The following is a 14,671-nucleotide window of genomic DNA, read 5'->3' as shown; positions in this document are numbered from 1 at the left end:
GTAACAGTAGCTGCTAGTGCTGTGAGTACTTACCGTGTAGGAATGCTTACCAGGAAAGTTTTATGGCTCCTTTTTAAAATCCTGAGCTGTCACTCTGCTTTGAAGTGAGCCTCCAAAGATTCATTCTGTCAGACAAGCTCTCAAACTTTATAGATTCAAGCACCACCTTCTTTTAAAAAAAAAAAAAAGTAAAAAAGTGTTAACTGAATTGGTAGCACTCATAACCCGAGAGATAAGTGAACCTGAGCCGGTGAAACTCTTTTTCATGTGAAAAGTAAGAAAATGAACTGACCAATGCTGGGAGTGGGGATAGAGCCTAAGTGGAAATGTATGTTTATGTGGGATACTGTCCCTGAACTGCATTTCTGCTTGGGAGATGCTCCAGAATAATTTTCCCCTACTGTTTTTTATTCCTTAGTAATTTCAGGTTTGTGCTTTTACTTCAAAAAGATCATGCCTTCTAACGTGAATTCACTTCCAAATGTAGAAAATTTATTTTTTAAAATTTTTTCCTCTTTCATACTGCTTTCAACATGTGTCGAACTTGGTCTTTTAACTTAAAGCTTACTAAAGGCTATTTAACAGGAGAACCTGTGATTTACACTGTATGTAAAGTCTTAACTGTATTCTAAGTAATGATTTAGAAAAGCAGCTTTTTCATTTATTTTTCCCCATATTTTATCTCTTTGACACAGATGTTGCTGTACAGCTTCCAGACAAAAAATCTATTATTATGTATTTAACCTCTTTGTTTGAGGTCCTTCCTAAGCAAGTCACTATGGAAGACATCCGGGAGGTGGAGACCCTTCCAAGGAGATACAAGCAGGAGTGTGAGGATGGAGAGTTCAACATGCAGCAGGTGTGTTTGTCATCAAAGTCTGCCTGGCTTTTCTTGAGTTGTAATTTTAGCTGATCTTCAGGCTTGTCAGTTATCTCTGGAACATGCCTTCTATCTTAGGCAACACAATTGGGAAAATATGAAAAATCATAGCATCTTCTTTGTGATTGGCTTCAGTCATTCTATCTTTCTTTTTCTTCTTTTCTGATTCATGTACAAAATCCTGTGTGTTGAGGTATAAAGTTCCATCTGTGTTATGCTTCCTTCGTCTGCTTCTCTTTCTCATTTGTCTTGGCAACCTGGAGAGGGTGGCCCAAAATCTTTAACTGAGTTTGCTGCAGGACTTGTGGTGGTGGTGGTAGTGATGGGTTTTTGTTTGGGTGTGAGATCAACTGTTAAATGAGCAAGATTAAAGTTGTCTTTTCTATCCAGGTTCTTTATTTTAAAATGAAAGTTCATTTCAAGGACTGTGGCCCTTCTCATTAAAACGTACCCAACGATTACTTTTAACATTTTATGAAGGATTAAAAGAGATCTTAGTTGTTCTATTTTTAGTATCATTTGGGAAGGCATCTTCTGTGCACTTGTAAGACATCACTTTTCTCTTGGCTGCCTAGGCTGTAGCACTTGAAGAGGAGCAGGGCAGTTCTAGAGCAGAGACTCCCAGTACAGTGACAGAGGTGGATATGGACTTGGATAGCTACCAAGTTGCTCTGGAAGAAGTTCTTACATGGTTGCTGTCAGCTGAGGATGCATTTCGGGAACAGGAAGAAATATCTGGTGATGTTGAGGAAGTCAAAGAGCAATTTTCCACCCATGAAGTAAGCTTCTCTTGAAAACTAATTTGCTGTGGGGTTTTTTTTTGTGTGTGTGAGCTGCAGAACTTCCATTTCCTAGTCCTTATCCAAAACCTGCCATTCTGCTTCTTTTGTCTTGCTTTTTCTAAATTAAAAGCACCTCTTAACTGAATGTGATGCGGTTTTTTTTTGGTTTTGTTGTTGTTTGGTTTTTTTTGTGTTGACAAATAATAGCTTCTTGAAGGTCAAATAGATCTTTTTAGGAGAACTTACAATGGAACATGCTTTGAAACTTTAATGTATTTTTTTTTAAAATCAGCTTTCAGTGGCTGGCTCACTGGTGTCTATGATACAAAGACAGTCTGATCCAGGCTGATTCGTGCTTCTCTGCTGCCAACTACTAAAAAGCCTGGTCAGCCTTATGTCACTTGCTGTTACATGAGGGCAATGCTGAAATTGATAATCGTGTCAATTTAGTTCAGTGGTCTCTCTGTCATGATTAGCATAGTTTATTTCAGAAACATGTGTTGTTGCTTCCAAATTATTGTTGTTTCCAAATTATTTTGTTTTGGTTCTGTTCCAAGTCTGAACAAATGTTCTAATGTTGCTAAATGTTTCAAGTGTCATGTTAGATGTTTTAGTTTTCTCCTGTGTCAGCTTACTGTATACAATTGAATTTAAAATCTGAATGCTTATCAATATGAAGAATTTTTTTTTTTAACTTGTGCTACAGTTTTAAAGCCATGAACCAAAGGAAGAGGTGTTCTGGATTTATAGTAAATATGTGAATTTTTAATGTTATTAACTCATTGGGTTCTATGTGCTTTCCTACGATACATTTCAGATCTTTTTTTATGTTCTGTTGGCCATAGGTAAGTTTCTGTTTTATTTTCTTGGTGCATTTGTTCAAAGGCTGTCTTCTTACAAACAGCTTTTCCTCTGAGGTGGTCAGCTTTTTTTCCTCAATGAGCTCTATTTTACTGGCTCCAGAATTTTTATAGCTCTTGGAGAATCTTCTGTCATAGAGAGGAACAGGTCTGCCATGCTTGTGTATTTGATGGTGTCAGCTCATTCTGCAGCACTGTTTCAAACATGACAGTTTATTAGGACATTTACAAATTCATAAACTCCTGTAGGAGCTCATAGATCACGGTGGCTGGTTGTACTGTTTCCAGGGTTTTATGATGGAACTGACTGCGCACCAGAGCAGCGTGGGCAGCGTTCTGCAGGCTGGAAACCAACTGGTGGCCCAGGGAAATCTATCGCCTGAAGAGGAGTTCGAGATCCAGGAGCAAATGCTGCTGCTGAACTCCCGCTGGGAGGAGCTCAGGGTGGAGAGCATGGACAGGCAGTCCCGGTGAGTCATGCTGCATAACCTCTCCTAGAGCTGCAGGACTCACCTCTGGTGCTTACTGCATCTCGGAGGAGGTGGTTTGCATCCATTTGTAAGATTTTTTTTCAGAATTAACTCTTCAGTTTGTGACATGAAATCCACCTTCTTCACACTTTGCAAGGTGAAAAAGAAGAAATTAATATAGTTGGGTTTTTTGGATTCTTATATAAAAGTATTTTGTGACTGTTATGTTATGTAAATGTGCCAGACTAAATATATAGTATCTACATGCAGTAGTTACATAAATGTGTTTTTAATACTGTTTCAATAGTTTAAGTTCCTCAATAAAGCATACAGTAGATGTGGATAGCTATGTGCGTTTACACAACTAAAAAGCACTTGGAAGAATTTTTTCCTGCCTGTGGGTTTCAAGCTAAGAGCTGCACATCAAGGGAGAAACTGCATTTTGTTGCAACTCGCAGCAGAGGCTCTACGGGCGGCAAATCCCTGTTGCAAGAAACAATCCCTGATATAAATTGCGTAATTCAGTAACTTTTTTTGTTGAGAAAGAAACAAGGGTATTTAACTGTGTTCCTTAGCTTGATGGTGAAAATTTTATTTGATGATAGCTAACTGGTTTATGAATGGCCTTGCTTCCTTCCTATATGAACTAGAACTTAGTCTCTTTCCTTGGAAAAACTATTTCTGAAATAACTCTGCCTGTGTTTCCCCCTGCAGCCTGCACGACATGCTGATGGAGCTCCAGAAGCAGCAGTTACAGCAGCTGTCCGACTGGCTGACGGTCACAGAAGAACGCATTCAGAAGATGGAATCTCAGCTTTTAGCAGAAGATTTGGAGTCCCTTCAAAAACACCTGGAAGAACATAAAGTAACTCCCTTTTCTGTTATGTAATACATATGGGAGAAGTATTTGGAAGATATGTACATTGGAGGGTTCCTTAGCTGAGAAACTTGATAGTGTCAGAAGTTACACGTGGCTGTAAGCTGAGGGGCTGCATTTGATGTTTAGAAAAGGATGGGGTAGAAAGGAATTGGAACTTTCTGGAAGTGCTTTCTTAACTGAACACTTGAGCACTGAGGACTATAGCAGAAACTGTTATTCATGCAGGAAGCAAAACCTGTAGGGGAATTGTATTACCCTCACTTCGTGCAGGAAATGAGGCCTCTCCAGGTAAATTGTTGGTGTGAGGGACAGTATGAAATGTACTGTGGACAAACTTGCCTTTAATGACTGGCAGGCATTGCTAAAGCATTCTTGAGACCTGCAGATTAAAATAATGCAGGAGTTAAAACTATCAGGAAGGGCCTCCCAAGTCACTGATTCCAGTCCTGCTTTTACAGGGATTGCATCCTAAAGGGGTGCCTAGACACTGGTCTCTGATGTGCACGACGTTTTGGAAGTGGTTTGTGTCTCAATTAAGTTTCTGGGTGGGAGTCCAGCCTTTCTAGCCTGCAGTGGTTTTTTTGAAGGAGAAAGATGGTCTTTTGATACTTGTTATGGTTGCAGCTCTGGTTTTCGTACTCAGTGCTGAGGTTTGACCTTCTTCCCAGCATGGGACATACCTCACAGGGCAAGAACTGTGGAGTATTTTTAGTCTGTGTAATTTCCTGTCCCACATTTGCATTCTTTCCTCTGTCTTCAAAGTCTGGGGAGTTTAAGGCGTGTTGTTCATGCAGTAGCTTAGGATATTCTGGGATGAAAAGTGATATTTACAGTACTGTAAAGGCATATTGATCTTGCAGAGATATTTAGGAAGTAGGCTTTAACCATGGAATCTCTTTTGTATGAATATTCAAATCTATAGATTATTTCAAACTAATCGGAACTGTATGCTTTTCTGCAGTTTTTGACTATTGTCTTTGAATATCATGATCAATTATAGCAGTGCTGATGCTTATGATAATTATATTGTCAACTATTAAAACATGAATGTTCTTAGTGATTTTTCCTGTTTGCCGTGCCCTAGGATACTTGCTTATGAACACTAATAGCTTTTTATAGAAACACTTAAGCTCTCTTGCCTATTACATAGGTAGTAGACATATAGAAAGTCAATGCAGTTGTCATATAATTCTCCTAGTCAAGTATGGTGCATACAGCTTAAAGCACTCCTTCATGTTTTCCAACATTTTAACAGAATGGTTTTGGGTTCATTTCTAGCAGTCTTTTGCTTACATTTATTTAAACTGTGCAGTGATTCCCAGTGGTAAAATCTGTGCTTAACTGTTGAATCTGAAGTACTTTGCCACAGCAGTTGTGTTAGTCACTGTGGCCAAAATATAGCACATTAGCAAATGTATTCAAAGTTGGTTACCTCTGATTTGTTCTTCTAGAGCCTGCAGAGTGACCTAGAGGCAGAACAGGTGAAGGTAAACTCCCTAACGCACATGGTCGTCATTGTTGATGAAAGCAGTGGGGAAAGTGCAACAGCTATTCTGGAGGAACAATTGCAGGTAAGATGTTAGAGCCCTCTTTTTTAACTGTAGTAGCAGGCACTTAAAACTTTTGCATATAACTGTTAATCAACAGTTTTGTATTTAAAGACAATTTATCCTAGAAAGTAATTTAAAGTAATATTGTTTTTTAGAAGTAATATTAACATAAATAATTATTAAATTTGCGCAGGGTAAAACCTGCAAAAATGCTTTGGTGACTTTCAAGCTCTATTCCTGATGAGTCAAGCTGTTCGCATTCCCAGTGACTTAGGCACTTTTATAGTGTACACTTTCAGCAGTTTCATTAAAATGGGAAGATGCACAGTACAATTCTTATTTCACATAAGTAATTTTCATTAGGAAGTTAAAATCTGATGGGAAAAATATTTAAAGACATGAGCACAATTTATCTAGGGAATATCGTGTGAAGTATTTTCCCATTTTTGTCAGAAGTTAGACTATAACCTGAAGTATAGAGTGTGAAACAGAATTTATTGAAACAGAATTCACGCTACTTTGCTCGCTCCTTTTGAAGTCAATCAAATAGCTCACTGACTTCAGTAGGAGCAGAGGTAAAGCCATATGTGAATGCTCTTGAAAGTTTTAACCTCCAGCTTTGTGCAATACAATAATGGCGATTACCGGCAAGAAGGTAGCTATAATGTAGAAAGAGGTTACTGTGAAGTAGAAATTATGCTTTTGAATATCTGATTTTTGAGTTTCTTTGTGAGGTTTGTGAATGTTCATGAGTATTTCCTGCTTTTGTAGAGGCTTGGTGAGCGGTGGACAGCAGTTTGTCGTTGGACTGAGGAACGACGGGTCAAGTTGCAAGAAATTCAGCTTTTATGGCAGGAGCTGCTGGAAGAGCAGGTTAGTGGCTCTTCAGTTACTCAGGGTGACTGGTTGATTTGTGGAGGGAAAAACCAACCAAACAAAAAAAAAAACCCCAAACCCCGTAGTAGGGTTTAACAGCTCTCAGGAAAAAAAAGCCTTGAAAAACTAAATTTGGTGTTATTGTTTGGGTTCCCAGCGTTTCCTGAGGAGTAGAGTACCTGTGCAGTGCAAGAGAAGTATTTTCCAAAGTTTAAGTAAGAAAGTTTATAACTCCTTATAAAATAATTTCCAAGGTAGTTTGCAAAATGGCCAAGAAGTGGGAAGATCCATGATAGCAAAATGACAATGAATCACTAAGTATTTGGTGGCTTGGTAATTACAGAAATTTTCCTAATGAAGGTATATGTGCTTCCAATATGGATACATGTACACAATTGTGCAATCAACTAATCAATAGATACTGTTTTCAAAATCAGTAACGTAAAACATTTGGTCAATATAGCGAAGCGTTCAGCTCGTCTCATTTTGCTGAGTTTAGGCACACAGTTGAATTGTGAAGAAGATGGCGTTGTGAGTTTTTTCTTGCTTTAATATCGTGCGTTTTATGTATCTGTTAAATATACTGCTCAAACATGAATGAACTGATGGCATAAAATATGGTAACACAACTGCATGGGTTAGGTTTGCATGCCTACTGCTAGAGCTTGTTTTGTGTCTCGGCTTTAAATATTTGATGGCTTTTCCTTTGAAGGTTTTACTTAAATTGTTTTGTTTTCTTAAATGATGGTATTTATCACCGTAAGCTGTTGTTTAAACTCTGCAGAACACACAGATTGTTTAGACATTTGAAAGAAGTAGAACAGTGCTGATATAGCTGTCGCTATCAGTTACAGCCTGGTTTCTTTGACAGGGATGTTTTGTCTGCATTTTTGGGGCTTGCATATGTGTTTTTCCCTGACCCCTCCCATATCTCTTTCCAGTATATTGATAAGCTGAATTTGCAGCCCATGTGACCTTGTTGTTAATATGAACTCAAGGTTCAGATTCTGGTTAGTCCAATGCCAAGTGTCTATTTATATATATTTCTTTAAAATACTGTATTGGCATATGTGTACGTACATACAGAAAATTGTGTGCTAACGTTTTCTGGCAACTCTTGGGCAAGGTAAGTCTCTGAGTTGAGAAATAAGGATTCCGCTCTGTATGTCAAGGTACAGACTTCAAGTGCTGTCAGTTTTGATGACCCTATGTGAACATGTTTCCGTCCTCTTCCACCCTTAGATTTGTCTGGGGAAAAGTGACCACTCATTGACTATTACAATATTGCTAAGAGTGTCATCTTCTGTTGGAGTTGCTTTGCGTTCAGCTTTTTTAAATTTGTATGTAATTATGTTGCTCTGTAAAAGCGAAAAAAATTAAGCGGTGTTTATTTAATGTAGAGTGTCAGATAGCAAGTATTGAGGAAATAGAAGTTTATTTTAAGTGGTTTAGATCAGCCTATGTTTGCATTCGTTGTTCAACTCTGAACAATGCATTTATTACTAACAGGTTTGAAATACAGTTCTCTGTCCTCAAGAATTATCAAGTGACCTACAAAAATTACAGTTTGAAACTAATTAAAAATGTTAATACAAAGGCTTTGTTAACACAAAAGTAACCAAAACATTAGGTACTATCATTTTCTATTTCGCCCAGCCAGATGGGGAGATGAACAACAGTGACGCATCAGCCTTTTTGTGGCTGCCTAGAAAATTTTTGGAAACCACATTGCCATGTCAACGCAATTCTTACCACTCAGGAAACAAATTCCTCAATCAGTGCCAGATATTTCTTAGCACTGTGATAATTATGTTTCAGTTTTCTAGGGAGAGTTATCTTTGACTGCTGATTTAGCAGAAATTAAATGAATACATTGAAGGATTTTTAAGCTCTTCTTATGCATAAAATATGCTGGCTGGGATGCCAGCGTGATTTTTCCAGAGAGCATGTGGTGTTATAATTTTGTTTCTCACAGCCTTATGGCATTTCCACCACCATCATATTTGCTCTCTGTACATTTTGCATATTGGTTTACATTGGCAGTGTAAACTGCCTTAACCCTTTGGCCCAAAAGTTGCTGTAGTCAGTTCTGGGTCAATGCCAAAAATAAACAGCTAGACTGAGGAGCCTAGTGGCTGTTGTAAAGTGTGTTGTCTGCCTTGCTGTATCTATATTTTATTTTTTTTTTTTAAGACAGAGGAGTAGCAGTGTGCCAAGTGGCTATGCAACTGAGCTTGATAGATATCTGGGTATTCTAATCTATGGAGATGGCTGTACAGCAGCAGCAATATGTTGCAACATAATATAAAATGTATAAAATTCTTCCTGGTAGTTGATGCCAGTTATTGCTGGAGTTTCCATATGAGTGCTGTGTGACTGAAGAGAAGTGAGACCCAGGACAGGTTTCCTAGAAAAAAGTGGAAAAAGTTCAAGATCCCTGAGTTAGTAATGTCCAGAGCAGACCACTCCAGCTTTCAGCAGTTAATGAGACAGTATTTGCTGAAGTTATTTTGCAATTGGAAGTAGGTACAGTAAACAGGGTGATGACTAATTAATGAGTGTTCGACCGACTGCCTGGACTAAAAGAGCTCTGAATTATCAGTGGTGTAGCTTCTGTGAGAAATGTTTGTAATGGGTGGTTTTGAATCACAGAGGAAGAAGGGTGAATGAAAGAAAGCATACATACCATTTTGATGTATTTACTTCTAATACAATTTGTAAGTCCTACATCAGCTTTATGGTGGATATCTGGTCGCTATAAATAACTTCGGGGGCGGTGCGCTCTCATAGATTGAGAAATGGTTTTGTTGAAATTGTTTTGCTGGAAAGTATTACTTAGTTCTCTGATCTGATATTTTTGTCCCCTTTTATTTATGTTAATGCCAACTGAAATTCCTGCATATAAAGACTGCAGAACTGTGCTTTGAATGCAGAGATCTTAAAGAAGGAATTGTCAATAGCTGTCTGACAAACCTGGTATTTTCTTGTGCTATTTTTCTTACGATCTGCAGTGCTTATTGAAAGCTTGGTTAACTGAGAAAGAAGAGGCTTTGAGTAAGGTCCAGACAAGCAACTTCAAAGATCAAACAGACCTGAGTGTGAATGTTCGAAAACTAGCAGTGAGTATCCTGCTCTATCCTGTCAAGTCTCGTAGACTAAATGAATGGCAAATTACCATGACCCCAGTAGGAGCTGTGAATGCATGATACTTTGGAAGCTAGGACAATATTCTCTCCTTGCCAGATTCTTTCACTTGAATTTAAAAAATGTGTACAACTTACTCCATGGCTGTTCCAGGTTGGTGTGTCAAACTTCGAAACAGCTGTCCTGGGTTTTTGACAGGGTTTGGAGTTTATTGCAGGCCACCAGTCAGCTGTGTTTTCCAAAGTGTGAGTTTTTGGTTTTGTTTGGGGTTTTTTTTTTTTAATACATTGGTGCAGCTGGTACCTGAACTAATAATTTGTAGCTGTTATTCAAGAGATACTGCTGACTGCTCTAGGAGCTGTTTCAGGGATGTGCTCTTTATAAGAGTGTCTGTTAGTGCTTTGTTACGCAAGAGAACTGTTTGAAACCCATGAGGCATCTGGCTCAGGTAGTACATTTTTTTTTTTGTCCCCATGGAATTAAAAGCTAAGGGGTGGCAGGATACTTGATGTTGTCTTTTAATGTTTTCTTTTAACTTTAGATTTTGAAAGAGGACATGGGTATGAAACGGCAAACACTAGACCAGCTGAATGAGCTAGGTCAGGATGTGGCCCAAATCCTTGGGAATGGCAGAGCATCCAGTAAAATTGATCAGGATCAAGAAGAACTAACTCAGAGGTGGGACAGTTTGGTTCAGAAGTTAGAGGATTACTCTAACCAGGTACTTAACAAGGCTTTGTTACTTTTTAGCTGTTTAGATGTCTGTATGTATGCAAACCTCATTGATACTGTCAGCAAAATTGCCCAGGCGAGTTCTTGGCATCAGGCTAGAGAGATAGGTGAGTGCTCTTTCATGTCGGGCTGACTTTATCTGCTGACAAAGCTGTCTGCGTTTTTTGGTCTTCAAAACCCCAAGTTGTTAACCTGACTAGTACTATTACTCCTTTCTCACACAGATTAAGCTTCATTTTTCTGATGAGTAAAGCAGGCTCAATGCATTATCAATCAATGCAAATGCCTTTAAATATTATAAGAGTGCTGGGACTGGATTTAATCTGATACTAAAAGAAAACAAAGACAAAACCCCAAACCCAGAATAGATAAATAAATGGGAGTCATACAAGCATTTATGCTCTGTGAGTATGATTTCTCATCTGTTGAAAATAGAGTAGTTGTTTGTTTGCTATATAACGATGATAGCCAAGCTGGATTGTTAAATGTTTATTTCAGTATTTTGAGTGCTTGGTAATGTTTTTATTTGGACAGAACTCCCATTGTGAGAATTTTGTTCGACAGTTTTATGACTCATATGTCCCTTTTTTTGTGATATTAAAATGTTGTGGTGAAGGCTGGGGCACTGATTCATGATCCATTTAGTGTATAGTGAGTTGTGCAGTCTGAGTAGGGGTCCATTTTAGCCACGTGGCTTTAATTTGTTCTTGCGTTTGAGTCAAAGCACTGGAGAGTGCCAAATCCTGCCTTCATCTTTTCACTCCCCCTAAATAGCAAACACATATTTAGAACTTAAGGGTTGATTCCCATGGGACTTGCTTTATAACCCGTTAAAGAGCGTGCAAGGTTTCTATTGACTTGAGTGAGTTTTTAGGTCAAATCCACTGTGTATTAGCTCTTTCTGAGATCTAGGCTTGTTTTTATGGGGTATGAATATAAAATACAGAATTGTGTGTTAATCAACCCAAAGGACCTTGGTTCTTTCTGTGAACCAAGCAATTATAAAATAAAATAGATATAATGCTTATTTTGTTGATTTTAGTTCACTTGGACTGGCATGAAATTCTAGTTGAACTGAGAATTTTGATGCATGGTTCGCACCTGTAAAATGGGAATAATGAAGGTTTTCTCTGGAGCGCATCTGTGGTAAAGGTGCTTCATGGCTAAATATGGTCATTTGTAGCAGTGAATGAATGGGCTTGTATGACTGATGAATAAAAGGAACTAAGCAAAAGTAATTCAGTTAGAAATGGCATTTAATCCTTTTGCTAAATTATTTTGTATAGGTAACTCAAGCTGTAGGAAGCGTAGGGATGTCACAGGTTTCACAGAAGACTGCTGCAGAGACAATGCCATTGAAGGAACAGGTAGTGGTTAAACAATCCAGACAGGAGTTGCCCCCACCGCCACCCCCAAAGAAAAGGCAAATCCCAGGGGACAGTGAAGCAAAGAAAAAGTAAGTATATGTCACTGCTATTTTCCCTTGCTCACTAGATACTACATAGACTCATGTCTCTTGGTCTTGGCTTTTGATTCTTCTTTTGTGCCGGTGAAGAATACTTAAGTTGTGGTTGTGAGGTTGGGTTTGAGGAGTGGGAAGGAAATGTTATGTACAGCCTTGTTTTCAGAGCAACAGAAAACCTGCAACTTCCATTAATTTCAAAGGGAAATGAGGGTGTTTTGTTTCTCAAAAAAGCAGGTCTTCAGTCCTTTGTACCTCAGTTCTTTTGCTGAAAGATAGAATAAATTATATTTACTTTCTTTTGGAAAAACATCTTCTCATCTTTGGTTAAAATGTGTTGTGAAATGATTTTGATTTATTTATTATTTATTTCTAATATTATTTATTATTTATTTCTAATCTCCATAAAATACATAAGAGAAATGGGAGAAACTGCACAAAAAAGGCTCAAAAACCTATTCCATCTCCCTGGTATTTAATAGTAAGAACAACATTACAGTGATGTCTCCTTTCACAAGTATGTCTGGAATGGCTCACTGATTTGCCTGTATAGAATCATAGAATGGTTTGGGTTGGAAGGACCTTTGAAGATCGTCTAGTTCCAACCCCCCTGCCATGGGCAGGGACACCTTCCACTAGACCAGGTTGCTCAAAGCCTCATTCAGCCTGGCCTCGAACGCTGCCAGGGATGGGGCATCTGCAGCTTCTCTGGGCAACCTGTTCCAGTGCCTCACCACCCTCACGGTAAAGAATTTCTTCCTAATATCTGATATAAATCTACCCTCTTCCAGTTTAAAACTGTTACTCCTCATCCGATCGCTACACTCCCTGATAAAGAGTCCCTACCCATCTCTCCTGTAGGCCCCCTTTAAGTGCTGGAAGGCTGCTATAAGGTCTCCCCAGAGCTTTCTCTTCTCTAGGCTAAACAGTATTTAATGACGTGTTGCAGTGCCTTTAAATAGCATACCTAACACTAAAGGAGTTGTTTCAAAATAATTAAGAAAGTTAGTTATGTATACCCATAATTTTGCTTTTTGTGCTTGATTGAGAAAATGCTCATTTCTTTGAGGTGTTACTAGTTTAAACCTTTGGCAGGGCATTTAGGGAGAGGATAGAGGGCTGCGTCAGGAGCAGGGAGTCGCTGTGCTAGGTGAGGTGTGTTCACATAGTGAAGAAGAGTTGTTCTCTTCATTTTTCTGGAGGAGGAATGGAGGTTTGAAGGGGTGGGGAACCTGCCCAAACCCTCTTGAGGACCCTGGTCAGACCCTCCAAGCCCTGGTGGGGGTGGTGTATGCATGTGGGTGTCCCAGGGCAGTAATGCAGTCGGCAGTCCATCTGTCCCTTCTCTCTGTATGTCTCATGAGACGTAGAAACTATTTTAGACTTTGAAAGCAAAAGTGATTTGATCTGTTATCTTTTTTCTTAGAGTTCCAACTGTGTTAAGGACAGTGTCAGTTAGAATAGGTTAAACTTTCTGATGCTTTTGCCTGATCCCGGTCACTTATGTTGAAACCAGCAAATGGCCAGTAACTAGAATTTTGCAGATTTTCCCATGAAAACTTTGAGTGACGAACAGTGACTTTTGCATTTGTTGGTAGGCTGTTATTCCATGTTAGGATTTACACTGTGTTAAGTAGTATAATTGTAATACGGTCTGACTTGTGATCTGTATAGTATATCTATCCTTCTCTCAAGTTCTGAACAGGATTGGTTAATTTGGGAGTTGGTTTTTTTTGTTTGTTTGTTTTTGTTTTTTGGAGGTGGTGGGTTGTAGCTTAGAGGTTGTAGGCATAAGAAAGATATGTTAGTATAGACATGTCCAACTGTAGCCAAAAATATTAAGCTATAAGCTAATCTTTAGTCAGCTAAGCATTCAGAAAGGTTTGACCACTGTCACTGCCTTGAGTGCTTAAGCTGCTAGCTTTTTCTTCAGACTAAATAGTGTTGCAGACTTTTATGAAATCTGTAATTCTTATTTGTCTTGTTCCTGAGGCTTAGTTTATTACTTTCAAAATACTCAGCATTGAGAGATATCTTTTGTGACATATTAAAAGAAACAGTAATAATTTACATGAAGATATGTGTAAAAAAATTAATAAAAAAATTGCACCATGCATTCTCAACTTGCTCCCAAAGGCTAATAGCATGGTGTCCCGGTTTTGGCTGGGATAGGGTTAAATTTCTTCCTAGTGCTGATGGCAGGTTTTTGAAAGTCTATGTCTGTCCTACCACCTGTGAGTAGTAATGTAAGAAACAGGAACCTTTTGTGCAGTCTTGCTGTTTTGGGATTGAGTAATGTGCTGAACTTTAAGACTTCTGATTTTTAAGACAGAGTGACTAAATAGGGAAAAATGACCAAAAAAAAAATTGTCTGACCTTTTAAACCAGGTTTGAGGCTGAAAGTGCTGAGCTCTTGAACTGGATTTCAAAATCAAAATCTGCTGTTCAGGCCACAGACATCAAAGAGTACAAGAAGATGAGAGAGACTTCAAACATGAAAGAGAAGTTGAAGGTAAAATGGGAAGATAGAGAGTGCTCTGGTGAATAGTATGTTTTGTCTCTAAGCTGGCTGTCAGCTGGAGGTGTGGGTTGATCCACATGCTTTGTGGGGATTAAGTCCTTTAGTTAAATAGTTTCAGAACTGGACATACATGGAAATATCTGACCAGCTGGACACAAACTTTTGCTGGTGTTGGGTTGCACAGTCCACAGGAAAGTTTAAAAACATGTACTACCGATGTCTCTTTAGGAGTTCTGATAAATGTCTGTCTTCAGGATTAGTATCTCTTCCACTAAGCAGCATATTTTGGCTTCATGTTTCACAGTTGGGGATGGACTTGATTGACACCATTTTTATAATTTTGGCAGAGATGGGCTCAGAGACCCCTTGAATCATGCTGTGACACTCTGCATACACTGTACCACCCAGTGTCCAAAGTGGTCCGTTGTTATAATGTTTGGACACGTTGTTTGCTCTATTAATTTTGGAGAAAACCTAATAGTTACAACTCAGGTACAGTGTTACTGACTTGAAA

General features: G+C 38.6%; 1 protein-coding gene across 1 annotated transcript in view; it reads left to right on the top strand.

The window, feature by feature from the left end:
• The window catches only part of LOC142081221 (utrophin-like), a 103,334-nt gene that overhangs the window by 87,945 nt on the left and 718 nt on the right, over positions 1-14,671 (top strand). Inside the window, exons 9-19 of the mRNA XM_075147912.1 lie at positions 696-859; positions 1,456-1,659; positions 2,811-2,992; positions 3,707-3,857; positions 5,324-5,443; positions 6,194-6,295; positions 9,310-9,417; positions 9,984-10,163; positions 11,461-11,630; positions 14,025-14,168; positions 14,505-14,649. Coding sequence (XP_075004013.1) covers positions 696-859; positions 1,456-1,659; positions 2,811-2,992; positions 3,707-3,857; positions 5,324-5,443; positions 6,194-6,295; positions 9,310-9,417; positions 9,984-10,163; positions 11,461-11,630; positions 14,025-14,168; positions 14,505-14,649 — 1,670 coding nt within the window. The remainder of the gene's footprint in view (positions 1-695; positions 860-1,455; positions 1,660-2,810; positions 2,993-3,706; positions 3,858-5,323; positions 5,444-6,193; positions 6,296-9,309; positions 9,418-9,983; positions 10,164-11,460; positions 11,631-14,024; positions 14,169-14,504; positions 14,650-14,671) is intronic.

Source organism: Calonectris borealis, chromosome 3, assembly GCF_964195595.1.
Source record: "Calonectris borealis chromosome 3, bCalBor7.hap1.2, whole genome shotgun sequence".
NCBI classification, from domain to species: domain Eukaryota; kingdom Metazoa; phylum Chordata; class Aves; order Procellariiformes; family Procellariidae; genus Calonectris; species Calonectris borealis.
Note: the sequence above shows the minus strand (reverse complement) of the source record. Positions and strands in the feature narration are given on the sequence as shown.